This window comes from Drosophila simulans, chromosome 3L (assembly GCF_016746395.2).
Source record: "Drosophila simulans strain w501 chromosome 3L, Prin_Dsim_3.1, whole genome shotgun sequence".
Taxonomy (NCBI): Eukaryota; Metazoa; Arthropoda; class Insecta; order Diptera; family Drosophilidae; genus Drosophila; species Drosophila simulans.
Genome location: NC_052522.2, coordinates 2224733 through 2246066, shown reverse-complemented (window position 1 = coordinate 2246066; position 21334 = coordinate 2224733). Strand labels below are relative to the sequence as shown.

The 21334-nt window shown below is 50.2% G+C and overlaps 9 protein-coding genes across 10 annotated transcripts; 3 read left to right on the top strand and 6 right to left on the bottom strand.

Annotated features, from left to right (window-relative positions):
- Nucleotides 1-31: 31 nt before the first annotated feature.
- LOC6736474 lies at nucleotides 32-1059 on the bottom strand. The gene has a single exon (XM_002083309.4). The coding sequence runs from the start codon at nucleotides 1050-1052 to the stop codon at nucleotides 90-92; it is 963 nt and encodes a 320-aa protein (XP_002083345.2). The 5' UTR covers nucleotides 1053-1059; the 3' UTR covers nucleotides 32-89.
- Nucleotides 1060-1253: 194 nt separating this feature from the next.
- LOC6736473 lies at nucleotides 1254-2151 on the bottom strand. Its single transcript, XM_002083308.4, has one exon. It carries the CDS (start codon nucleotides 1983-1985, stop codon nucleotides 1326-1328), a length of 660 nt encoding a protein of 219 aa, XP_002083344.1. The 5' UTR covers nucleotides 1986-2151; the 3' UTR covers nucleotides 1254-1325.
- Nucleotides 2152-2204: 53 nt separating this feature from the next.
- On the bottom strand, nucleotides 2205-3483 carry LOC6736472. Its single transcript, XM_002083307.4, has 2 exons — nucleotides 3310-3483; nucleotides 2205-3244 (listed from the first exon to the last, which is right to left on the bottom strand). The coding sequence occupies exons 1-2, from the start codon at nucleotides 3337-3339 to the stop codon at nucleotides 2381-2383; spliced, it is 894 nt and encodes a 297-aa protein (XP_002083343.1). The 5' UTR covers nucleotides 3340-3483; the 3' UTR covers nucleotides 2205-2380.
- Nucleotides 3484-3995: 512 nt separating this feature from the next.
- Nucleotides 3996-6264, top strand: LOC27206261 (protein ecdysoneless). The gene is made up of 2 exons (XM_016170393.3): nucleotides 3996-4347; nucleotides 4421-6264. Exons 1-2 carry the CDS (start codon nucleotides 4068-4070, stop codon nucleotides 6193-6195), a joined length of 2055 nt encoding a protein of 684 aa, XP_016030014.1. The 5' UTR covers nucleotides 3996-4067; the 3' UTR covers nucleotides 6196-6264.
- Nucleotides 6248-7024, bottom strand: LOC6736465 (protein FAM98B). Its single transcript, XM_016170667.3, has 2 exons — nucleotides 6549-7024; nucleotides 6248-6487 (listed from the first exon to the last, which is right to left on the bottom strand). Exons 1-2 carry the CDS (start codon nucleotides 6868-6870, stop codon nucleotides 6297-6299), a joined length of 513 nt encoding a protein of 170 aa, XP_016030013.1. The 5' UTR covers nucleotides 6871-7024; the 3' UTR covers nucleotides 6248-6296.
- A 144-nt stretch (nucleotides 7025-7168) lies between these two features.
- LOC6736464 (xylosyltransferase oxt) lies at nucleotides 7169-11002 on the top strand. The gene is made up of 3 exons (XM_002083299.4): nucleotides 7169-8120; nucleotides 8238-8398; nucleotides 8761-11002. Exons 1-3 carry the CDS (start codon nucleotides 7430-7432, stop codon nucleotides 10537-10539), a joined length of 2631 nt encoding a protein of 876 aa, XP_002083335.1. The 5' UTR covers nucleotides 7169-7429; the 3' UTR covers nucleotides 10540-11002.
- LOC6736463 (elongator complex protein 5) lies at nucleotides 10909-12225 on the bottom strand. Its single transcript, XM_002083298.4, has 3 exons — nucleotides 12051-12225; nucleotides 11336-11981; nucleotides 10909-11263 (listed from the first exon to the last, which is right to left on the bottom strand). The coding sequence occupies exons 1-3, from the start codon at nucleotides 12097-12099 to the stop codon at nucleotides 11170-11172; spliced, it is 789 nt and encodes a 262-aa protein (XP_002083334.1). The 5' UTR covers nucleotides 12100-12225; the 3' UTR covers nucleotides 10909-11169.
- A 196-nt stretch (nucleotides 12226-12421) lies between these two features.
- On the top strand, nucleotides 12422-17137 carry LOC6736462 (plasma membrane ascorbate-dependent reductase CYBRD1). 2 transcript variants are annotated; one of them, XM_016170396.3, is made up of 5 exons: nucleotides 12422-12741; nucleotides 14022-14305; nucleotides 15893-16102; nucleotides 16192-16555; nucleotides 16613-17137. In XM_016170396.3, the coding sequence occupies exons 2-5, from the start codon at nucleotides 14032-14034 to the stop codon at nucleotides 16785-16787; spliced, it is 1023 nt and encodes a 340-aa protein (XP_016030012.1). In that variant the 5' UTR covers nucleotides 12422-12741; nucleotides 14022-14031; the 3' UTR covers nucleotides 16788-17137. The 2 variants fall into 2 exon arrangements, with proteins under 2 accessions (XP_016030012.1, XP_016030011.1); XM_016170395.3 differs by lacking the exons at nucleotides 12422-12741; nucleotides 14022-14305 and adding an exon at nucleotides 13027-13235.
- On the bottom strand, nucleotides 17065-21333 carry LOC6736470 (adenylyl cyclase X E). Its single transcript, XM_002083305.4, has 12 exons — nucleotides 21143-21333; nucleotides 20946-21086; nucleotides 20750-20894; nucleotides 20344-20693; nucleotides 20148-20281; nucleotides 19161-20096; nucleotides 18859-19105; nucleotides 18717-18806; nucleotides 18395-18663; nucleotides 17935-18344; nucleotides 17678-17878; nucleotides 17065-17626 (listed from the first exon to the last, which is right to left on the bottom strand). The coding sequence occupies exons 1-12, from the start codon at nucleotides 21230-21232 to the stop codon at nucleotides 17145-17147; spliced, it is 3495 nt and encodes a 1164-aa protein (XP_002083341.2). The 5' UTR covers nucleotides 21233-21333; the 3' UTR covers nucleotides 17065-17144.
- Nucleotide 21334: the final 1 nt, after the last annotated feature.

Sequence of the window (21334 nt, the reverse complement as noted above, 5' to 3'; positions counted from 1 at the left end):
TTTGAAGTTTATCTTAAAATGTGCAGAATGATTTTCATTTTTTAAATAGGCATTTACTTGAATCAAAATTGGTACTATGAAACAATTCATTACTCGGACTCTGATTGGCACTTTCGAGTCTCAGCATTGAAATACTGTCCTACTGGGCAGCTGTAGATCTGCAGCTGGCGATCGATGCATATGCAGTACTCATCCTTGGTGGATACATTGGGACAGCTGAGGATCTCAAAGTCCGAGCACTGGTAGATCCTATCAGTCACGCAGGTCATGATCTTAGGATCAATGTAGAAGCCGGCGGGACAGGTCATCACCTCCAGTTCTCCATCGACACACTTGCAGTACTCCATCTCAGAGGTTCGGAAGGGGCATGGGTACCTATCGTTGTTCATGCACGTGTGGGACTCCTTCGCCTGAATCCTCATGCTCCTGGTGTCGGGCACACAGCTGTAGCTGTTGAAAACGAATCCCTCGTGACACTTCATCATCAGCGGATACAGCGAGTCGGCCGTGTCATTGACGCAGACGTAGAAGTACCGGTTGTCAGGCGCCCATCCACCCACTTGTCCCGACCGACTGCAGGTGAACTGTTCCTTGATGCACTGCTCACTCTCCCGGGGCAGGACACAGGTGCCCGTGAGGGTGGAGTAGCCCGCTCCGTTGGAGCAGAGGCGAGGGGTGTCCACACTCTGATCACTGCACTCGTGGTACCTCCTGCAGTCGTACGGATCCGGGAACAGGCCCGCCTGCTGACAGCTGAAGGGACCCCGTTTGGGCACCTGGCACTGCGACTGGAAGGTGCATCCGAAGGTTCCCTCGTCGCTGCAATAGAAATTGTAATCCGATTGGCAGCCCAGCATCGACATCGTTTCCCAGCTGCCGGTGGCATCGCGGATGCAGTAGCCCAAGGTGGTGCAGTTCATGCAAACGAAGCCGGGAATGCGCACATCCTGGCAGGGATTATCATTGGCCCTAGCCGATCCGATCGCCACAGCGAGCAGGAGTAGACAAACCGGTACTGAAGACCTCATCTTGAAGACTGTTGGCTGGGTCATCTGAGGGACTATCTTTTATAGCACCGCCTAATCAGCCAGACAAGTGTCTTTTTCTTAATTAAACAGATAAGCTGTAATATCGACTTGATAAAGAACCAAAATATTACGACGTTATAATAATTTTAGAAAACTTACTAAGCGTAGCCAAAATTGTAATTATTGCAAGATTATCATCAAAACTGCGAACTGATAGATCCGGAATTCATTGAAAATAGTTTCAAGCTAATCAGTTTTATTCCAAGATAGGCTAGCTACAATAACTATAATGTTGAGTCAACAAGCTCCAGCAACGCAGGCAAAGGAAATTAGATTGAAGATGGTTCCTCCGGAGCATCTGAAATACTCAATATCACTGCCCTTTTCGCGACAATGATAGTACCCAGAGCAGTCGGCGGGATCTCCAAACAATCCAAGCCGCTGGCACTTTCCAGACGAGCTGGGCAACTCGCCGTCATCAGATCCGGTGTTCAGGCAAATCTTCAACTCGTCATCAAAGGTAAAGCCCGTGGGACAGTAGTTAAGTTGCCATTTGCCATCGATGCAGAGGCAGAAGACATCGCTTGCCGTGCTGTTGGGACATGCGGATGCAGCATAGTCCTCCTGGCACTCAACTGTTCCCACACGGCAGACCAATCGGTTGGCATCGAAGTAGGTTCCTTCGGGACATTTCCAGATCTGAAGGTGCTTATCTTTGCACAGACAAAACTCATCAACATCTGTAGTCATCGGACATTTGCCGATCTGGTGATTGGTACAGCTAGTAGTGTCTGTAGATACGCAGGCTTGGATAGTTTCATTATAGTAGTAATCATCTGGACAAGATTCAGCAGCTGCATCCAATCTTGGCTCCAGATAACTGCCGTTCCCCAGCCCTTTTCCCGTTTGAAACAACAGGAAAACTAGGAGGCAGATAAACAGTGGAGATGAATCCATGTTGCAAACTTTCTAAGTAGACCTCTTCACTCCGCCTTATATAGCACCTCACAACCAGACGCAGAATGTTTCGGTATAATTAATAGATAAACTGCAATGTTGCCCCGAAAAAATCATTCTATGGAACATTTGTGACCTAGCCACAGCACTTGGCAAGAAAGAACCAAGACACTACCAATCCCTCTTCATTGCAGTTTTATTGGAAAAACAAGAAACTCATTCTGGTTTAATTACCCACGGACATGGTGGTTGAATCTTTATTATCAACTGATACTTTTTAAATTGGGAATTCATAAATTCAAGTCAAATAGATTGTTATTCCATGGTAAATGCGAGTTGTTTATTAAATGTAATCCATTGAAGAGGAATAAATAAAGTGGAGGAATGTATCTTCCTTAGCAGCTTCCCAGGACGCAGGAGGATAGCTCGGGGCGGTAGTAAGTCCCATTGGGGCAGTCCATGTGCCGCAGGGTGCCATTCAGAGCCGAGCAGTAGTAGTACTTCCGGCAGTCGTTTCCATCGGCTATCAAGCCCACGTGCTGGCAGGTGTTGGGCAGCACCGAGAAGTCGTCGTCGTTGGGATCCTCGATGATCACCGAAGGATCATCGGTGCTGGGCGGCAGGACATTCGATCCGCTGCGGCAGACGTAGTCCACGAAGGTCTCGCCATCGTTGCACCTGTGCAGTGAGGGGTAGATGACGATGGTGTCGTTCAGGTTCTGGTTAACCGTCGACTTGCACACGTAGAAGATATTGGGATTGGTGGGCCAGGCGGCCACGTGTCCGGCATTGGGGCAGTAGTACTGTCGCTGCAGGCAGACGGAATCAGTCAGGGTCAAAGTGCACTGGCCAGTCGTCGCATCGAAGGCCTTGTCGTTGCCGCAATCCACGGCAGCAGCCACCAGAGTGGCTCCCACGAAGTAGCACATGTGGTACTTCTGGCAGTCGTACGGATCCGGGAAGATGCCCTGCGAGGTGCACTGGAAGTTGCCCTCGATGCCGAACGGATGACACGGGCCTGTCTCGTTGGTGCAGCTCCCCAGGCGGGCGTTGCAGTAGTATCCATTGGCCACGTCGCACGATTCCACGGGGATGTTCACCCATCCGTTGGAGTGGCGCACGCAGGTGGCCAGCAGCTCGCAGGACTCGCAGATGGGCCCGGGACTCTGGCGGCCCTCGCAGGAGTTCGTCTCCCGCGGCTGGATGCGCCGGGTGGTCACAGTGGCTCCCATGAACAGAGCCACCAGGTTGAGCAGTAGCTGTGGGGTGCATAAAAATCAAATGCCATTCACTTAAGTTTATCCTATTCAGAAAAACCACCTACCATGCTCACTAGTATTCTTTCCAAGAACATGACGATGTATTCCCTCTTTGTCTTTGTTTCTGGTTAGTTTAGGTCCAACTTCCACGAGAATCTTCGATTGTCTGATTCAGACTCATATGGTGACAGCAATAAAAGCCCCGAAATAGCAGACTTTAGATAGCGTTTTATATCTTTTGAGTGTCTGTTTGTCTATCTATCAACTTTCAAAAGGCGATGGGAGTTGGGCAAAGTGGCAATCGCAGCGGCGTTTCTAATTACAACAACTACGCGGATTGGAATGCCGCAATGATGGGTGAGTGAACCACATTTACTAGAAATTGGTCCAACTAGCTTCGAGTGGAGTGGGTGTTTAATGGGTAAACAAGGCGGCCGACTTATTCAGAGCACTTTAAAGTGCTCTCGAGTAAATATTTGAATACCATTTCTTTCAATACAACTGACCGCAAGCCTTAATTTGTAAATGTGCAATTGTAGTTAAGGAATTTAATATATAAAATAGATTTTTAATTTTATATCTGATTTTTGGTTCAGCTACAATTTGTTTTGATATTCATAAAAAATCGCTGAGATGAATAACGGGAATGGGTTGGGTCACCGCTAAGCGCTTAGCCACGTCTTCAACCGCACTGCTGATGCGCCACCAGTGTGAACGAACTTCCTTGAACGATAGTCAGGTGGGAACAACGCACTCTATTCGATAGTGTCACCTCTAACGCCCTAACAAATAAAGAAAAGGAGGAGGAGCAAAAGGACAAAGGATGAGCAAGATTCCAGGCAGCAATCTGGAGTTCGTCCGCGAGGAGGACTTCGTGGAGTACTACATCTTTCCCAAGATCCCCGACAACGTGCAAGATGAGGGCGCGCTGCGCAAACTGATGCTCCAGATCCGCACCGAGATCTCGGCCATTGTGAGAGAGAAGTCCTTGGAGCGCAGTTATCTGTGGCACAAGGACGAGTTTCAGCTGCAGGTGCGGCTGGGCGGCGCCGAGGAGCGCCTGCTAAACGAGGAGACCAACCCGGAGGAGGAGGCGGAACTGGGTATGCGCACAATGTTCTATAAATAGCTTTGTTTCTGCAATTCGAAATCATCCATTTCCATGTCCCCGCCCAGGCGACCTCCCACCGCACTTCCACGGCGTAACCCACTATGGCGACAACATCAGCGACGAGTGGTTCGTCGTCTATCTGCTCACGGAGATCACACGTGCTCGCGGCGACTGCATTGCACGGGTAAGCGATTCGGATGGCGAGTTCCTGCTCATCGAGGCGGCGGACGCCCTGCCCGACTGGGCGACTCCGGAAACCTGCGAGCAGCGCGTTTACCTGGTCGGTGGTCACCTGCAGCTCCTCCAGAACTCCGCCGCCAGCAGCCAGGACAAGCCACTGACCATGGCCATGGCTGTGCAACGTATACGAATGAATCCCACCCTGTACCGCTGCTCGCCGGAGATACAGTCGTGCATTGACGCGCGGCTGAAGGAGTACCAGATCGCTCAGCCGCACTTCTCCATTCATCGCCAGGTGCTGGAGCTCCCGCACAGCGCTGCACAGCTTCTGAAGCAGAAGCCAAGGCTGCTCTCCTCGGCGGTTCGGGCTTTCTGCGAGCGGGACTCCCTAGACATCAAGGCACTTCGCACCATGCGATATTTCCCACCGGAGGCCACACGCGTGCGCACCAACGTGCGTTTCACCCGCTGTCTGTACGCCATGTTATCGCACCAGCAGTATCTGCCCGAGAAGAGACTCGGCTGGCATCTCACGGATCCTGTATCCGAGCCGGAACGGTATAAGGAGCAGCTATTGGGCTTGAAGCTGGCCAGTGGACTAGAGATCCTGGCCACTCAAGCCAAGCGGGTAGAGGTGCAACAGCTGGAGGATCTTCCTGCCTGGCGGTCGTATCTGCGGAGCTTGCAGAGCAAGGGCTACTTCCGGGACAACATCGAGGGCAGTGCCGAGTACCAGGATCTGCTGAACAAGGCCAAGGTGTACTTCCGTGGGAACCAGGAGCGTTTCCGCACAGCCTCCAGAGCGGGTGCCGAGATCCTCGACTTGTTGCTTCATCCAGCGGAGGCTGCTTCAGAGGAGCTGCGCGATGAGGAGAACAACCTGCAGCCCAGCGACTCGGATGAGTGGTTGAATATCAGCGCTGAGGATCTGGACTCCATGCTGCAGGATCGCTACGGACCCAAGAAGCTCTACAAACCGAACGGACAAATGAATGCCGAGGAGTTCACCAAGCAGCTGGCGGAGTTCTTAGATCGACAGTCCAACTACGAGGGCATTGAGCACCGAGGGCTCGAGGAGCCGGAGCTGGACTCAGACGATGACGAGCCGCCGCCGCAGGCAAAGGGTTCCACAGGACTGGGAGCAAAGGTCAAGAAGAATCCCTCCATGCGCAAAGCGTGCCAGCGCAATTCCGTCATCCAGCCGGAGGAACCGGACAGCACACATGTCCGGAATTTCCTGGACTTCGTAATACCCGAGGACAACTGGGACTCCACCTCGGAGATGAGCGACTACGCGGACGAGGACGACATGGAGAGGAATCTAAATGCACTTTCCGGAGGCGGCAGTGTGTTCCCACTCGACCGACAGATTCAGTCGTATATGGAGCAAATGGACCGCGAGTTGGCGCAGACCAGCGTGGGCAAGTCCTTCCACGGCAAGAAGAAGACAGCTCCACAGGCGGACGAGGACGATTTCGACGACATTGAGGACTTTGAGCCCATTAATATAAACGTAAACACGCTGCGCAACATGATGGATAGCTACCAATCGCAGGTGGGCGGCGCAGGTCCTGTATCCAATCTGTTTAGCGCCATGGGCGTGGGCATGTCGGCTGGCGAGGACAAGGAACAGAAGGATATATCCGAGTCGGCCGTGTAAGCGGAATTACAGGAATTAGTGTAGTCTTAAGTCCATTAAATAAACGTCAATGTGAATATTTCAATGTAATGCAGGGTATTCTTATTTGCTATTTTCGATAACTAATCCTTGGATGCAGGCACAAAGTTTCCATAGTCGCGTCTGACCTTCATGGGTGGTTCATTGTTGGGAGTATCATTCCTCTGGTTATGGTCATGGGAGCGCTTGTAGCCCCCAGATCCTCCGGACCCTCCGCCTCCTTCGTACCGATCCCTGCGCTCGATGGGATCGTATCTGTTGTTGCGCCGGTTGTCTGTGGGAACAAATGCGTTGGTAAGCTATAAATAGGAACTGAGCTTCATCCCGGGTTATACCCCTGAATCCCCTGTCCCGGTTGTTGTGGTAGCCAGCTCCTCCTCGTCGCTGCCAGCCCCTGTCGCCGCCTCCTCTTCGATGTCCGTTGTAGCGATTGTGGTAGGAATGACCACCGCCTCCTCCGCCCTGGAAGCCGCCCCCTCCTCCACCACCGCCCATCCAGTTCTCCACGATTGGCGGCTCTGGCACAGGCTTGCTGCAGTGCGCCATGAACTCTGGGTCGTCGTCAGTGAAGCGGTCTGCGAACTCAAGCTCGCAGGACTCCAGGAAGTTCAGGTCCCTTTCGACCAGACGGTTTATCTTTCGGTTGGGATCCACCATTGTTCCGGTAGTTATACAAATAAACTCCCTTCGTCTGAATTTTTCATATGTTAGTGCGCCCAACACAGCTGTTGATGCGTTCAGCAGCGGTTCTGCAGTCACAGTGATTTTGGCCAAGTCACGTTATCGAAACAAATGCACATCACACATATAATCGGAATTAAATCAGGTTTAAGGAACCTAAATTATATTATGTTAATGGTAGTTACAAATTAATAATGTTAATTCCTTCCACTGTTTTACAAACTAGAAGTCACTGAATCGAAGCCTGCTGAATGCGCCCATAGCTGCAATGTGGGTGCAGTATTTAGCCTCCCGCCGTAGTACGGTCACACTGCTCGAGCGGGGGCGACTTTTCCGCGGAAAAATGTTATTAATTGGCCAGACGAACAAGTCCCAATGCTTCGCCCGCCAGCACTAGAGAGCAGAACATGTCCCCGCCTCGTCACCACAGCGTATCACGGATCACAGCCCACACGCACGTCCAGAATCCAGAGGAGCAGCATCTCGTCTTTGGCAGCGGCGGTTGGAGCAAAAGCCCCTGGAGATCCCACTAGCCATGGAGCAGTCTGTGTCCGCCCGCTGGCTGAAGCGCTATCGCGCATTCTTCCTCATCCTGCTGCTCATCGTGGCCATCCAGTTGTTCCTAGCTTACAAGTCCCTGGACATCGTGGGCGGCGGCTCCGGATCCGGATTTGATGCGGCTGAAGCGCCTGCCAGTCCTCCGCCCCCGCATTCTCAGGCACGGGTCCAACCGCCCAGCAGGACCAAGCTTACTGCCCAGCAACTGGGCTTCCAGCCAGAGTGCGACATTCTCGCCAGAGAGGCCATCTCCGCCCTGCAGCGCGCCAAAACGAAAGACTGTCGAGAACATATCGCGCACATCGCCTGCGCAATCCAAGCTGGACGCTTCTATGCGCCGCAGCTCCGGAGCAGCTGTCCAGCTGGTAATCACACGGCCAACGTTTCTCTGGGATGCTTCAAGGATGAGAAGGATCGCCGCCTGCTGGCCGGCTATTACAGCAGCTCCAAGACCTCCAATTCTCCGGCCAAATGCGTGGAGCTATGTCTGCAAAGCGGTTATCCGTACGCAGGGGTGCAGTACGGACGCGAGTGCTTCTGCGGTTACGATACGCCTCCAAGAGCGGCCAAGCTGCCGGACTCCAGTTGCAACACCAAGTGCCTGGGCAACGCCAAGGAAATCTGTGGCGGATTCTATGCCATGAACATATACGAGACCGGAATAGCCAGTGAGTGCGGAGTAGGGACTCTATTCTTTGTATTATGATTCTATTCATTTATGCTTATGCCAGTTTGGTAACATAATCCTTAAATTGTATATTTGAAACCTATTGCATCTCTTGCAGAGTTCACCGCTCAACTGGCGGCCACCACTCCGCCGGAGGAAACGAAGCGCGTGCGGATCGCATTTCTGCTGACGCTCAACGGAAGAGCGCTGCGTCAGGTGCACCGGCTTCTGAAGGCGCTCTATGCGCCGGAGCACGTCTACTACATCCATGTGGACGAGGTGGGTCAATGGCCGGAACTCGGCAATAAAAGCGCGCGCGTTTAATTGCGCTAATTTGCACAATTTAACACACTGGCGGCCAAAATAGTTGGCCACTGATTGATATGTTTATGGTACGGCGACGGCATGCAGCTAAAAGCTGGCAAGCTATTTCAGACACGCCTTGAACTGCATACACAGTTACTGGTTATTTGAACTGGCTTGTCAAGTGCACAATCAGCACTGCATTTAATTTACATTGTGCTCTAATTGCCCAGCCCACTTACAAATTGCTGGTGTGCCTTGCGCGTTTTATTAAAAGATATGCGTATCGTACTCGTAGAATTTGGTTTACTTCAATTAACCGTCTGTTTCTTTATTAGCGCCAAGATTACCTGTACCGGAAGCTGCTGGAGCTGGAGTCAAAGTTCCCCAACATACGTTTGGCTCGGAAGCGATTCTCCACCATATGGGGTGGAGCCTCTCTCCTGACCATGCTGCTCCAGTGCATGGAGGACCTACTGCAGTCCAACTGGCACTGGGACTTTGTGATCAACCTTAGCGAAAGTGATTTTCCAGTGAAGACCCTCGACAAGTTGGTGGATTTCCTGAGCGCCAATCCGGGCAGGAACTTCGTTAAGGGTCACGGCCGGGAGACACAGAAGTTCATCCAGAAGCAGGGCTTGGACAAGACCTTCGTCGAGTGCGACACGCACATGTGGAGAATAGGAGATCGGAAGTTGCCAGCTGGCATTCAGGTGGACGGAGGCAGTGACTGGGTGGCGCTATCACGACCTTTTGTGGCCTATGTGACCCATCCCAGGGAAGACGATGAGCTGTTGCAGGCTCTTCTGAAGCTCTTCCGACACACGCTCCTGCCGGCGGAGTCGTTTTTCCACACGGTCCTCAGGAACACCAAGCATTGCACTAGCTATGTGGACAACAACCTGCACGTCACCAACTGGAAGCGGAAGCAGGGATGCAAATGCCAGTACAAGCATGTGGTGGATTGGTGCGGATGCAGTCCAAACGACTTTAAGCCGGAAGATTGGCCCAGGCTGCAGGCCACGGAGCAGAAATCACTGTTCTTCGCCCGCAAGTTTGAGCCCGTCATCAACCAGGCGGTGCTACTCCAGCTAGAGGAGTGGCTCTACGGGCCATACACCAGCGAATACGCCAATTTGCACGGCTACTGGCAGTCCTTGTATCACCACGAGGATGTCCATGGAGCGGGAGACGACTTGGCCAGAAGCATTGGAGACAGCGTAATGCGTCTGTCTGCTCGTCAAGCCAAATTGGATCCACTGGAGTTGATAGAACTCACTCACTACCTCCACCGGGACCAGTACAAGGGGTTCCTGGTGCGCTACAGAGCCAGAGGATCTACTGGAAAGCCGCTGCACTTGGAGACGAGAGTGCGACCGACGCAGCAAGGAAAGCTGGCGAGGAATGCTCGCTTCAGCAAGCGATTACGCAACTTTGAGGTCTCAACGGATTTCGATCAAAAGGAGCAGATTGCCCGCAACTTTGGAAAGCTCTTGGGTCCCCAAAGCGACCTGCTCTTGAGCTACACACTTCAAGCCAACGCCGATTCGGGCGCCGCGTCGCATTCCTACAACCTTACCTTGCTGTGGATAGATCCGCTGGGCCGATTGCAAGATTTTAATGAATTGCATGTGGAGGACTCCACCAGCGACGTGATAAACCACTCGAAAACCCTGCTCAAACATCCGATCACACCGGGCATCTGGACAGCCAAGTTAATAGGCCGCAACTCGATTTATGCGCAGTTGAAATTCCTAATAGCCCCACTGGCCTACTACAAGGGCTATCCGCTGGCAAAGTCCTCAGAAGCTGAGGCGCTAAATACCGGCTTGACTGTAGCTCTGCCTGAAGATTTTGAGATGCCCGTGGAGTGGCAGCAGCACCTTCAAACCGACGACGAGCAGTTCACACTGCGCGAGGAGTCCCTGGCCAAGGGGAGAATGCTGGGACAGGAGCTGCACAGCTGGATTGACGGATTGGTGGGCCAATTCTTTCAACTGCGCGAGAGCTGCGTGGTGGAGGCGGACAGCGAGGTTTCCCTGCCGCTGTGCAGCGATGTGCCCTGGAGCTCGCTGGCACCCGACCCCAAGAGCGATGTGGATGCCCTGCTCAAATGAGCCATTGCCATGCATTAATTTGTTATTAATTCTCTAGTGTAAATACTCGCCGAGATTTAGATGTCGAACCGCAATTAACGATTTTTTGATAGCTCCTTTTTCATCTCGATGTTTTCGTATAGATTGTTGTGATAATGTGAACTTTTAAGCGCCATCTTGACCGGAGCGGAACTCCGCCGCTCCACTTGTATTTGATTTTCATAATAATAGTTAAGTTAGATAGGTTGAACGCCTTGTAAATACGCCACGCACTGGACACCAAAAGATCGCATTGCAGCCAAATATCGTGGAGGTAATCCAGATTTAACTGTACATAAGGTTAGCTAGACGCAATTCCTTAACTAAGTCATAAGCTAGGGCACCACCAGATAGCAATTGAATCAGTTGTATGTATTCACAAGTTTCTTCGATTTTTTGATTCACATATCAAGTTATCCAAAATAAATGAGCAATTCTACGTGTACTAAGTGGTCGTTCAAAGATTCATTCTGCTCCTCTGGCGAGGTTGAACACACCCATAGGCGGAACTTTGGGGCCGGAATTCCAGGTATTGTATGGTTTTAGTAGGTTAGACTTAAGGAGACTTAAAGCCAAGGCTATTTGTACTGCCGTTCGCTGCTGGCGGGCAGCCTAGATGCACAGATCCTCGTCCGGATCCTCCTCGTCGAAATCGTCGTCGGCATCGGGCGTGTATATTATGTTTCCCTCAGGCGGCTCGGATGTGCTGCAATTCGAACATACGAACATATAAATAAGGAGATGCAACGCAAAGACCAAGATAATGGTTACCACTCACCGTTCGTATGGCAGGGTGAGTGCATTGCGGGCCAGCACTTCATCCTCGTCAAGCTCGATTTTAAAGGTGCTGCTGGCCGGCTCTGGGGTCTGCTCCGCCTCGGGCGAGGGCTGCTTGGGGGAGGCACCTGCAGGAAGTCCTCCGTCCAGCGGCGTCACCTTGAACTGGGTTTTGCTGACTTCGCAGGAGTAGCGCCTGTTGGACACCCCTCCGCCCGGCTTGCGTGATATCAGCGAGAGTAGTTTGTCCGATTCCAGTCGGAGGACCAGCTCGGCCAGGTACTCGCAGCCAGCCAGGATGTAGTCGGCATGCGGATCCTGCAGGTGCTGCGGGGAGGCCCAAAGGAACACCCGACGCACATTTTCCGAGCGTCGTAGGCGGTTGAGGAAGCCAAATATGAAAGCGGGCGTCTGGTAGCACAGCAGGTCGGCCAATGTGGGCAGGATGACGTTAAAGCCAGTGAAGTTGGGATCCGTAGTACTCCCAGTGTTGTTGTTGGCGTACTTGTCGATCAGTGCCTCGAAGGTGGCCACGTGCTTCAGGCTGACGCCGGTGGGGAGGGCCTTGATGGTATCCGCCCCCTGTCCCTGCTCGTGCAGCAGGCTGCCGATGAACTTGGGGGCAATGCGCTCCCGATTTAGCTCATCTGTGGATGAGGAGGGAGATTGGAGGTCGCATTAGTTGGCAGGCGATGGGGTAGTCAGTGTGTACTCACCTATTATGAGGACCACTTTCTGCTTGGTGACCACCAGGTTGGAGAGCATGTTGTTAGCATTTATTGTGGGACTACTTAAATATTGTTTTAAATTGAAGCTTTTTGTTGAAGCTGCCAGTGCTGCCGAGAAGAAGGCGTTAGGGTATTTCAATCGTCTTCAATGGGGTCACACTGCCGGCGTATGGAAATCCAGGGCTTCGAAGTAAATGTTTTCCAAGCTCTAGTTGAATATGAATATAAAGGTTGTAAATTTTTTAAATTAAAACTAACATAGTCGGTAGTTTCTATCATCATTTGAACTCATATTTAACGCTCACTATTTTTTCAGCACGTGCAGCTACAGTATGATTTCCGCATCCCTGGTTGTCCCGCTTTTTTCCAAATGAGTAAACAGAAAAACAAAGCGGTTAACAGATCGAGTTACAGTTTAAAACCCTTTGATAGTGAAAGTTTGACCTTGTCCTTGACGAGATGTACTAAATTTAGTATCAATGAATGTGCCGCTTTAAGTTTAACTAGTTAATAATAATGCTGACGTAGTAAATTCGCACAGCATTCCGCTCTTTTCTGCTGCCAAATTATCTCTTTGTGTTTGTGCCGTTTCTGTTATTGTTCTTGCCTCTCCGTTGAAGACATTTTGGAAATATTCCAAACAAAACACATTATTGGACTACTGATTCATATCAAATCTGTAAGTTTATCTCTTTGTATTTCAGCCACGTCTTAAAATGTAGTTAACAAACAGTTATAATTTGGTTGTGGCTTTCCATTAATACAATATCCAACAAGTGGTTTTCCTACAGTTGTGTGTGCCCGAAAGTTTGTTTGCATGTGTGTTTCGGCGTTTACTGTTTTGAGCTTCCAACGGAAAGCTCGTGGAAATGCTCAATGGAAGGGCAAAGTGGGGGGCTTTAGGGCTTTCACGCCCACGCAGCCTGTGCAGAATTTCCACGGCTTTTCCTCCATATGGAAGGCCCAGCTTCCTGCATTTCAAGCAGTTTGTTCAACAAGTAGAGTAAAGTGCGTGGCAGTAGACACGAAAATAAGAAGAAATCGCGAAAAACCCAGCGTCATCGCTTTAAAGTCACTAATTGCTGCTAAAGATAAGTGCAGGCGCTATTGAAACAGGCATTATCTGAGCAGGGTGAAGCATCAATCAAGTATACGACATGTTGTTCTCACTGGGTGAGTTGAAGTGCACATACATACAGTCATAATTGCACAGAATGAACTTAAGCGCTTTAAGAGGGAAAGCTACTTGTTGTCCTTAAAGGTTTCACTTCACTGTATATGTACTTTCGAAACTAAGAACTTCTAACAATATGGAAATAGTTTTTACTAACAAAACTTACCAAAAAACTTGTAGTAAGCCCTTTTACGTTTTGGATTCCACTCCTTCTGGCAAAAAGTAGTCCCAATTGAAGCAGTTCTACTGCACCATCCCATTACTATGCACAGAACATCAAAGTCAAAGTCGCAATTGAAATGCCGCGCAGTGACAATGGTTTGAATAGATCCGAGGAATGCGAAATGCAAAGAGGCATCAATGCACCCCCTTCCCAACCAGAAGCGATCGACCTGGTCCGGCATACTAACCAGCATTCGCTGGCACCCAAAGGCAAAGCCAAAAGCAAACCCAACCCCACTGGAATCCAATCCGCATCGAGAACCAAACAATTATCCACACCGAACAGAGCAATATGTGTGCGATGTCGCATGCGAGAGATTTGCGAGCGGAAAAAGCTTTTCCTAACCACCGCCGGGCGGCGGCTGGAAAACTTTAAATTCAGTTGCGCATTGCACGCCGAAGTGTTCGGTTGTATTAACGCGGTGTCGTGCGGATTAGTTACTAGTAGTTAGTTACTAGCCGTTACCAGTGTTTCTGTGCTGTGTCTTAGGGCAATTAACACCGTCCATTATACGTTGCATGTCTTTTTGTGGTTGAACCATTGGTGAATTATTGATTTAAAGTGCACAGACCATGTCGAAGGACACGGACGTGGAGCAGGCGACCAAGCCGGAGAGCGGAGTTGTCCAGGTGGAGCCAGCGATTCCGGAGCAGCCACAGGCCGCCGTTCCGACCACCATCTCCACGGCGACCACAGTGATCGCGGTGACTAATGGGGAAAAGCCAGTGGCAGCGACACCAACAACAACTGCAACACCTGCGACAGCAGAACAAGTGCAACCTGCAACAACCATCGCTGGCATTGAGTTGGCCACTCCAACGGCGGCGGCAACTTCACCACCAACAGGTAGACTGTGCATGGCATTGGATTTTGGCTGCAAGTTTGATTAGTGCCAAGTAAAACCAACAAGCCGAGTGTTTAGTTTTAGTAAAAGTTAAAGCAAAACGCACCGAAAGACAGACTTCAGCCGTCCCCCTTCCCCGCCTGGTTTTCACCATCACCATCGCCATCACGATCCGCGATCAGCAAGCAGCCACTAGTAACCAGTAACCAGTAACCAGCTGAATTTCACTTTGGTTTTCCAGACTTTATTTATTTTGCTCCGCTGTCTTCGGACTTGTACGGTTTTCCAAATTCAAAGTCATCTGCCCGGGTTTTACTTTCGGTCTTTTGGTGCGCCTATGTGGATTGTTTATTTCAAATTTTGCGCACGATCTGCTGCAACGCTTTGCTGGCCAGCGTCTTCGGCACGCCCACTTAACCCTAATAATTAACAGTCATAGTCACAGCTAATGTGCCAATTAATTTCAGCTCTGGGATCCGAGCCGAGTCGAAATGGAGCACTCCAACTGGAGCCCATTGAGTAACAGGGGACGCGTGGCTGCTGCCAGTTACGAGCATTTATAATTGCGATTGCCAGCTACAAGTGTCTCCGGCGCACTTATCAGCCAATTTACAAGCTAACACTTGGCAGTCTGGCTCATTTGCTTATTATTCGCCCGAGTCGAAATTAAAACACCATTTGCATACCAAACCCCAATTAGGGTGGTTGATAGCGGCCCTTATCGAGTGCATCTGCACCTCCAAGTTTACGGCCAGAAGTTGGAGGCATTGCCCATTCAAACTAGCCTTTAAAAAAATCGGGTCCATTATCATGTATCTTAGTCAAGATCCATCTATACCATACCAAACTAAGAACACTTTCACTACCCGCACGTTCCGCAAAATGAATAGAACTTTAATTTATTTAATGTATCATGCTGCAACATCTAGCACGAGGAACTTGTGCGATGCTATTTAAAGCGATTTAATATCAGATGGTCGGACTATCTGGAGAACATACTGATAAGGCGACAGATAAAGTGGGCAGAACGCTCCGACGGTGCAAATTAATGTTGGGTAAACAAGCGCGAATGTTTACGCATGAATTAGCCAAATTACGCCTGATGAGTGGCCGGCGAAAGGGGTCGTGGGTGTGTCCCAGTGCCTGGGAACAGGCCGTTCCCATTAACTCAGGGCCCAGCCGATATGATGAGATCTTGTTTATCGCAGTATCGGATGGCTGGCGGCAAAGGAACTGTTTGTTTACCCAACGAGCTGCCATCGAAGCGGATCAGATGTACTACTGGTATTGTGGGTTTTTGGGGAGCCTACTGGCTCCCTAAACTTCTGGTCGCATGTTATCAGCAAGTGCTTGGGGGTTATTTTAATCTGCAGGCAGGTGGAACATGTAATTGAATCATGTTTACGCAGCAGGGGCTATAAACCAAAAGTATGGAAAATATACACGAGTGCTTGAGATCCCCTTCCCATTTCGATGCTCCGATATCTCTACCCTTGAATGAGTTATGCGATTAGATCGCCAAAAATGCGTGCTGTGCGTAAAATGGCATTTATTTTTAGCTCATCCCGAACTTATATTGGATTTTTCAGGCAGCGGCAAGGCCAACATGGATCCGGCGCTGATCAACTTCAAGGTGCTCTATGTGCTTACCCAGCTGTGCGGCCTGACCATGATCGTCCTGGTGGCCACCTGGATTGGTCAGCACTTCGGTGGCCTGGCCGGCACCTCCAATCCCGGCGTGGAGTTCAACTGGCATCCTCTGTTCATGACCATTGGCTTCATTTACCTGTATGGCAACTGTGAGTAAATGCAGCGGAAGAGGTGCCACGCCACTCCCATTGACTAGCTTCGAAATGCTAATCCAACTCAATTCAATTCGATCCCACAGCCATTCTGATCTATCGTGGTTTCCGCACCACGCGCAAGAAGACTCTGAAGCTCACCCACGCCGGCATCCACATGGGCGCATTCATTCTGACGGTGATTGCCCTGAAGACGGTCTTCGATTCCCACAACTTGGCCAATCCGCCCATTCCCAACATGTACTCCCTGCACTCTTGGCTGGGGCTCTCCGCGGTGATCATCTTCTCGCTGCAGTATGTGGCCGGATTTGTCGCCTTTTTGGCGCCGGGGTTGAGGGAGAACTACAGAATCGCCATGATGCCGCTACACATCTACTTCGGACTCTTTGGCTTCGTTCTGGCTATTGCTAGTGCCCTGATGGGAATCACCGAGAAAGCCATCTTCGCCATGTAGGTGTATATGCATTCTAGATAGATCACTTGACTAATCCATGACGACTTATTTAGCAAAACTCCGGCTTACTCCACTCTGCCGCCGGCTGGTGTGCTGGCCAACGTGATTGGAGTACTGTACGTGGTCTTCGGAGCGCTGGTTGTCTACCTAGCCACTGAGCCCTCCTATAAGCGGAAGCCCATTCCCGAGGACACGGCTCTGCTGAACTCCAGTTCTGCCAACGAGTAAGGGCTCTTCCCAAGCCCCAAATCAACTGCAATGCTTACTTAAGCTCGAAACTGTGCACAAAACCAAACGAAACCGAACCTGATCACACGGATGGTGCTTTGTTAGTGATGGAGATGGAGATTCGTCAAGATGCGTGTATTATCTGTAGCAAGTACATAACCTAACGACTATGTATGACTCTGAATTATCCACATACGTATACTTTGGTCACCAGTTGTGCAATGATTTCAGCGAGTGCTCAAATCATAACGTATTTAACCTCAAGAAAAACATTTGCTTTGAACTGTACGAATACATCTATATATGTGTGTTATATATGCTTAAATAAATATATATATCTATTAATATAAGTATAAATTAATGAATGTCCCCGGCCAGAAAGATGCCTCCCTTTTGGCGCTCATGTATCGACACCTCCAGCTCATCGCCCTCAGATTCATTTTCCTCGAGCTCTCCTTCAGCCTCCTCTTCATCCGAAGTGGAAGACTTTGGGGGCACGAAGCTCGGGGTGAATGACAGTGAAAGAGTGTCAATGACCCAGCTTTTTGAGTCCTTTATACTCATGCTCACTTGGTCGTGATCTTGGAATGTGAGATCCGGGTCTACGACCACCAGGTAGGTGGGCACCTTGCCCACTCCCTTCACCTCCGTGTGCCCTCGGTAGTTGCAGCGGATGTTGAACTGTCGCAACACCTTTGCCGTGTGCCGGGTCACTTGGATGTTGTCCAGCAATCCAGTGGAGGACATCCGGGAGGCCATATTGACGGTATGACCCCAGATGTCATAGTGTGGTTTCGAGAGTCCCACAACGCCGGCCATCACGGATCCATGGGAGATGCCTGAGATATCATTGAATGGATTAGGATTACGGTGAAGTTAATGCAGCCCACCTATCTTCAAGCTCCCCGTTAAGAATGTGTCGTACTCCGAGAACATGTAGTTGTACCGAATGTCGTGCATGATGCGAAGTAAGTCCAGAGCGAACTCGGTCATCACCAAGACGGCGACATCCTGCACGTGGGCGTAGGGCTGGCTCACGTTATCGCCGCTCATTTCGTCGTCCTCGGTACTCCCAAAGTGGACAGTGAGAACTAAATAGGTGTACCTTCTACCATTGTACTCTAATCTAGTCATGGGAAATAGTCACCGCTGGATCTGCGTCGCATTTCCGAATCCGCTTCCGGTTGCTTGACAGGAATGTCGATGGAGAAGTCCGTGTAGTGGTCCGTTTCGAGGCCACAGGCCACCAAATAGGTCCAACCCATCACCTTGATCTTTTCGATTTTGTACCTGGTCTGGTAGTCAACCAGGAGGTCGTCGAAGCAGCAGATGATCTCGTGCAGGATCCGCAGGCCCGCCGTGTCGGCATTGAAGTTCTCGATGGAGGCGAACATCACGGCCACCTTGGAGAAGTTCTCGTAGTAGAGCTGGTCGTGGGGTCGCCGCACCTTGTACACCTGCGCCACGTGGGTGGGCAGGATGTTAGCCATAATGATCTTGATGGAGCGCAGCTTTTCATCAGTTTGCTGGTGGGCTTCCTCGTAGCAAACGCGCATGCTGAAAAGGGAATGGGGAATTGGGATTCCCAAAGATCTCCGCATACTCACAAGTAGTTAAACTTCCGGAGGTAGTTGACGTGACGTTCCCGCAACACCAGAACAATGAAGAGAGCCACCAGATACCAGGTGTGGGCGTAGTCCGACTTCAGTCCTAGATCAGTGGTCTCCGATCTCTCAAAGGCGAACCCGTAGTATAAATGGACGGTGCCCAAGTGGAGTCCAAGGATGAGCAGGCCGGCGAGTATCTTTATCACCAGCGGACATCCCGGGACGACAAACAGAAGACTGATCACGATGACCACACAGTAAGTAACAGTCTAGAAGTACGAGATGTTTTCCAGTTTTTAAAATATTCTATATTGAAACCAACCCATGGACCGAAGCATCCCGCATATGACTTCTCATTATGGAGGTGGGCTTCGATAATACTCAGTTCCAGTTTCGCTACATCACAGGAAAACTGCAAAGGAAATGCAGAACATTGTTCCTGATCACAAATTATAAATACTCACCACTGCTTGAGAGGACATAACGTAGAGCAGGAGCAGTACCAAAATGGTCAATGGAACCCTTACGAACAGAGAGTCCTCGATTCTTTCCGAAATCCTGAGAAACCAGCGACTCAGGAAACAAGAGGGCTGCGACATGGGCGTTAGTCTCTTCCACTGCAGTCGAAGCTTCTTGTATCCAGCCAGAATGCACAGGATCAGCAGTACGAGAAGAATTCCGAGCAAGACCAGAAGATCTGGGTATGTAGCTCTGTGGATCAAGGGATAATGTGCGGTACTTGGCAGCCTAACTAGCAGAGGCTTACTCTTCGATTAGGTTAATGCTCATTATAGCCATTCCAGCACAGAGAACTAAGAGCATGGTGTACTTCATCATGAGGTCAGGCAGGTTATGGAATTCCCACTCCCTCTTCCAGCTGCGGAACACACCCAGCACGATGTGGATCTGGTTGCTGAACAGGTACTCCTCATTGAAGTCCTTTTTCTTCATCGAGCTGCTCCGTCTCCATTCTATGAAGCAGTGCCCTACCGCCATTTGATCCACCTCCTTCATTATCTCGCGCTGCGCCTTGATCTGGATCTCCTCGTAGTATCCTCCGTAGCTCAGGCGGCATGAGTTGATGGAGGCGCTGCTCAATTCGTCGTCCAGTTCGCCGGGCTCCACTGCGTCAGGAAGTCGATTGCTGACCAGAAAGGTGCGGATTCCCGCTTGCTGCAGGATGGGATCATTCTTGGCTGCCTCGGTGCCCTCTCTGAATATATAGTGCTCGTCCAGCATGCTCAGGGTCCGTTGGGAGACGTGCACCAGTCCCGGCAGCCCGGACGTCTCCAGCCGATTGGTGATGTCCACGTCCTTGGACCAGATGTCAAACTGCCATTTGGTGTGCCCAATGATTCCTGCAAAGACCTCACCCGAGTGCACACCAATTCGAAGGTTGATGTCCAGCTCGCGCCGGCTACTCACGCCCTGCGTGATATGGATCATCTCCAGCGCCTGGTCAACGCAGCAGGAGGCGTGTGCGGGAAAGTAGTTCGGGATGCCCGCCACGCAGTTATAGGAATCTCCCAGGAACTTGATCCGCATCGCTCGGTTGCGATTGGCAGCCAGGTCAAAGTTCACAAACAGGTCGTGCAGAATCTCCACCAGTTGCGGTGCCTCCAGAGTGGTGGTCAGATGCGTGTAGTTCACCATGTCTGCTACCAAAATGGAAACATCGGGATAGGGTTCCAAGAACAGTTTCCTACAATTGAAACTAGCAATAAATGCATTTTAGAACATCGCGCATACGCACCGTAAACCCGCCTTAGGAGGAGTGAAGTTCCTATCCTGATCCTCAATTCGGCTGCAGATTTCCTCCTGCAATGTGCGAATCATTTTGCGTGGTAAAATCGACTCCAACAAGCCATTCTCCTTCTTCATTACCAGCTGTGGAAAAGATGAGTTCTTGTATACGAATCGCTTGAAAATAATAAAGCTGGATGGCGAACCTGATAGACAATATTTTGGTATACCAACTGGTAGCGGCTAAGTATTGCTCGTCTAAGGCCGTAGTCTCTGATTATAGTGAAAAATGAAAAGATCAGGTTGAGGGTAAGGAGGTATATGGCATAGGAGGAGAGTAGGTAAAAGGAAATTTGATCATTGAGATACTGCATATAGAAAGCGTAGCCGATATAAACTATGGATACCACCATTCCCAGGACGTATACTGAGCTTCCGTGGTAGAATGCGATGGGTAGAGTCATGTAGACACTGACCAGGACTACGTGGTCGTAGCAAGGCACAGTGGGATACGCTGCACCACTATAGATGGTCCCCAAGAGGTCAGAAAAGAGGTCTGCAAGTGTAGACGTAGTTAGAAGTGGTAGGACTAGGATGTACCAACCACCTTACCCATAGAGGTTAGAAAAAGTGCCATCAGCCATGAGATGAGCATATTCGTAATCATCCCAACGTTCTTCTGCATGCTCAAAAGCATAATGAAGGGACTGAAAAGCATAATCGCAAAGTACGGTACCATGGTCGCCAGTATGACATCCTAAGGGAATCGGTGTAGTCTTACGCAGGATACTATATCAGATGGGGCTACCTTGACTAGGACTAGCAGCAGAATCACGTGAGCTACCATCAAGAGTTCCACATGCCAAATAATTTGAACCACATTCGACATCAGGGCCAGCTCCCGAAGGCGAGAGCAGGCCAATTCCAGGCGAAGATTCTGACACTTGTTCTGAAATTGGTAACAATCTATGTGGGTAAGCCACACAAGACAGAATCCTGGTCTACCTTCAAGTGCCGCCATTCCAAATCCTTTACGGTGCTCAGCGAACGGTAGGCAACCACGTCTTCCTGGTAATATGGGTTATCGTTATCCATTTCGACTAAAAAAATGTTTGGCGAGAACTATTTGAGTTTACTATATTTATACTATGACTTAATTCTCAAGCCAAAATAAGCAGCTACTACTTAACTCCAATC

Bases quoted from the DNA above. Each gene is read 5' to 3' on its own strand.
- LOC6736474 (XM_002083309.4), bottom strand. From the start codon at position 1,052: ATGACCCAGCCAACAGTCTTCAAGATGAGGTCTTCAGTACCGGTTTGT.
- LOC6736473 (XM_002083308.4), bottom strand. From the start codon at position 1,985: ATGGATTCATCTCCACTGTTTATCTGCCTCCTAGTTTTCCTGTTGTTT.
- LOC6736472 (XM_002083307.4), bottom strand. From the start codon at position 3,339: ATGTTCTTGGAAAGAATACTAGTGAGCATG. The intron at 3,245-3,309 runs GTAGGTGGTTTT...TGCACCCCACAG, and splicing joins AAAGAATACTAGTGAGCATG to CTACTGCTCAACCTGGTGGC.
- LOC27206261 (XM_016170393.3), top strand. From the start codon at position 4,068: ATGAGCAAGATTCCAGGCAGCAATCTGGAGTTCGTCCGCGAGGAGGAC. The intron at 4,348-4,420 runs GTATGCGCACAA...GTCCCCGCCCAG, and splicing joins GGAGGAGGAGGCGGAACTGG to GCGACCTCCCACCGCACTTC.
- LOC6736465 (XM_016170667.3), bottom strand. From the start codon at position 6,870: ATGGTGGATCCCAACCGAAAGATAAACCGTCTGGTCGAAAGGGACCTG. The intron at 6,488-6,548 runs GTATAACCCGGG...TTGTTCCCACAG, and splicing joins CCGGGACAGGGGATTCAGGG to ACAACCGGCGCAACAACAGA.
- LOC6736464 (XM_002083299.4), top strand. From the start codon at position 7,430: ATGGAGCAGTCTGTGTCCGCCCGCTGGCTGAAGCGCTATCGCGCATTC. The intron at 8,121-8,237 runs GTGAGTGCGGAG...CATCTCTTGCAG, and splicing joins ATACGAGACCGGAATAGCCA to AGTTCACCGCTCAACTGGCG. The intron at 8,399-8,760 runs GTGGGTCAATGG...TTTCTTTATTAG, and splicing joins ACTACATCCATGTGGACGAG to CGCCAAGATTACCTGTACCG.
- LOC6736463 (XM_002083298.4), bottom strand. From the start codon at position 12,099: ATGCTCTCCAACCTGGTGGTCACCAAGCAGAAAGTGGTCCTCATAATA. The intron at 11,982-12,050 runs GTGAGTACACAC...CCTCATCCACAG, and splicing joins GAAAGTGGTCCTCATAATAG to ATGAGCTAAATCGGGAGCGC. The intron at 11,264-11,335 runs GTGAGTGGTAAC...TTCGAATTGCAG, and splicing joins CTCACCCTGCCATACGAACG to CACATCCGAGCCGCCTGAGG.
- LOC6736462 (XM_016170396.3), top strand. From the start codon at position 14,032: ATGTCGAAGGACACGGACGTGGAGCAGGCGACCAAGCCGGAGAGCGGA. The intron at 14,306-15,892 runs GTAGACTGTGCA...TGGATTTTTCAG, and splicing joins GGCAACTTCACCACCAACAG to GCAGCGGCAAGGCCAACATG. The intron at 16,556-16,612 runs GTAGGTGTATAT...CGACTTATTTAG, and splicing joins GAGAAAGCCATCTTCGCCAT to CAAAACTCCGGCTTACTCCA.
- LOC6736470 (XM_002083305.4), bottom strand. From the start codon at position 21,232: ATGGATAACGATAACCCATATTACCAGGAAGACGTGGTTGCCTACCGT. The intron at 20,895-20,945 runs GTAGCCCCATCT...CGATTCCCTTAG, and splicing joins TGCTGCTAGTCCTAGTCAAG to GATGTCATACTGGCGACCAT. The intron at 17,879-17,934 runs GTGACTATTTCC...ACACCTATTTAG, and splicing joins AATGCGACGCAGATCCAGCG to TTCTCACTGTCCACTTTGGG.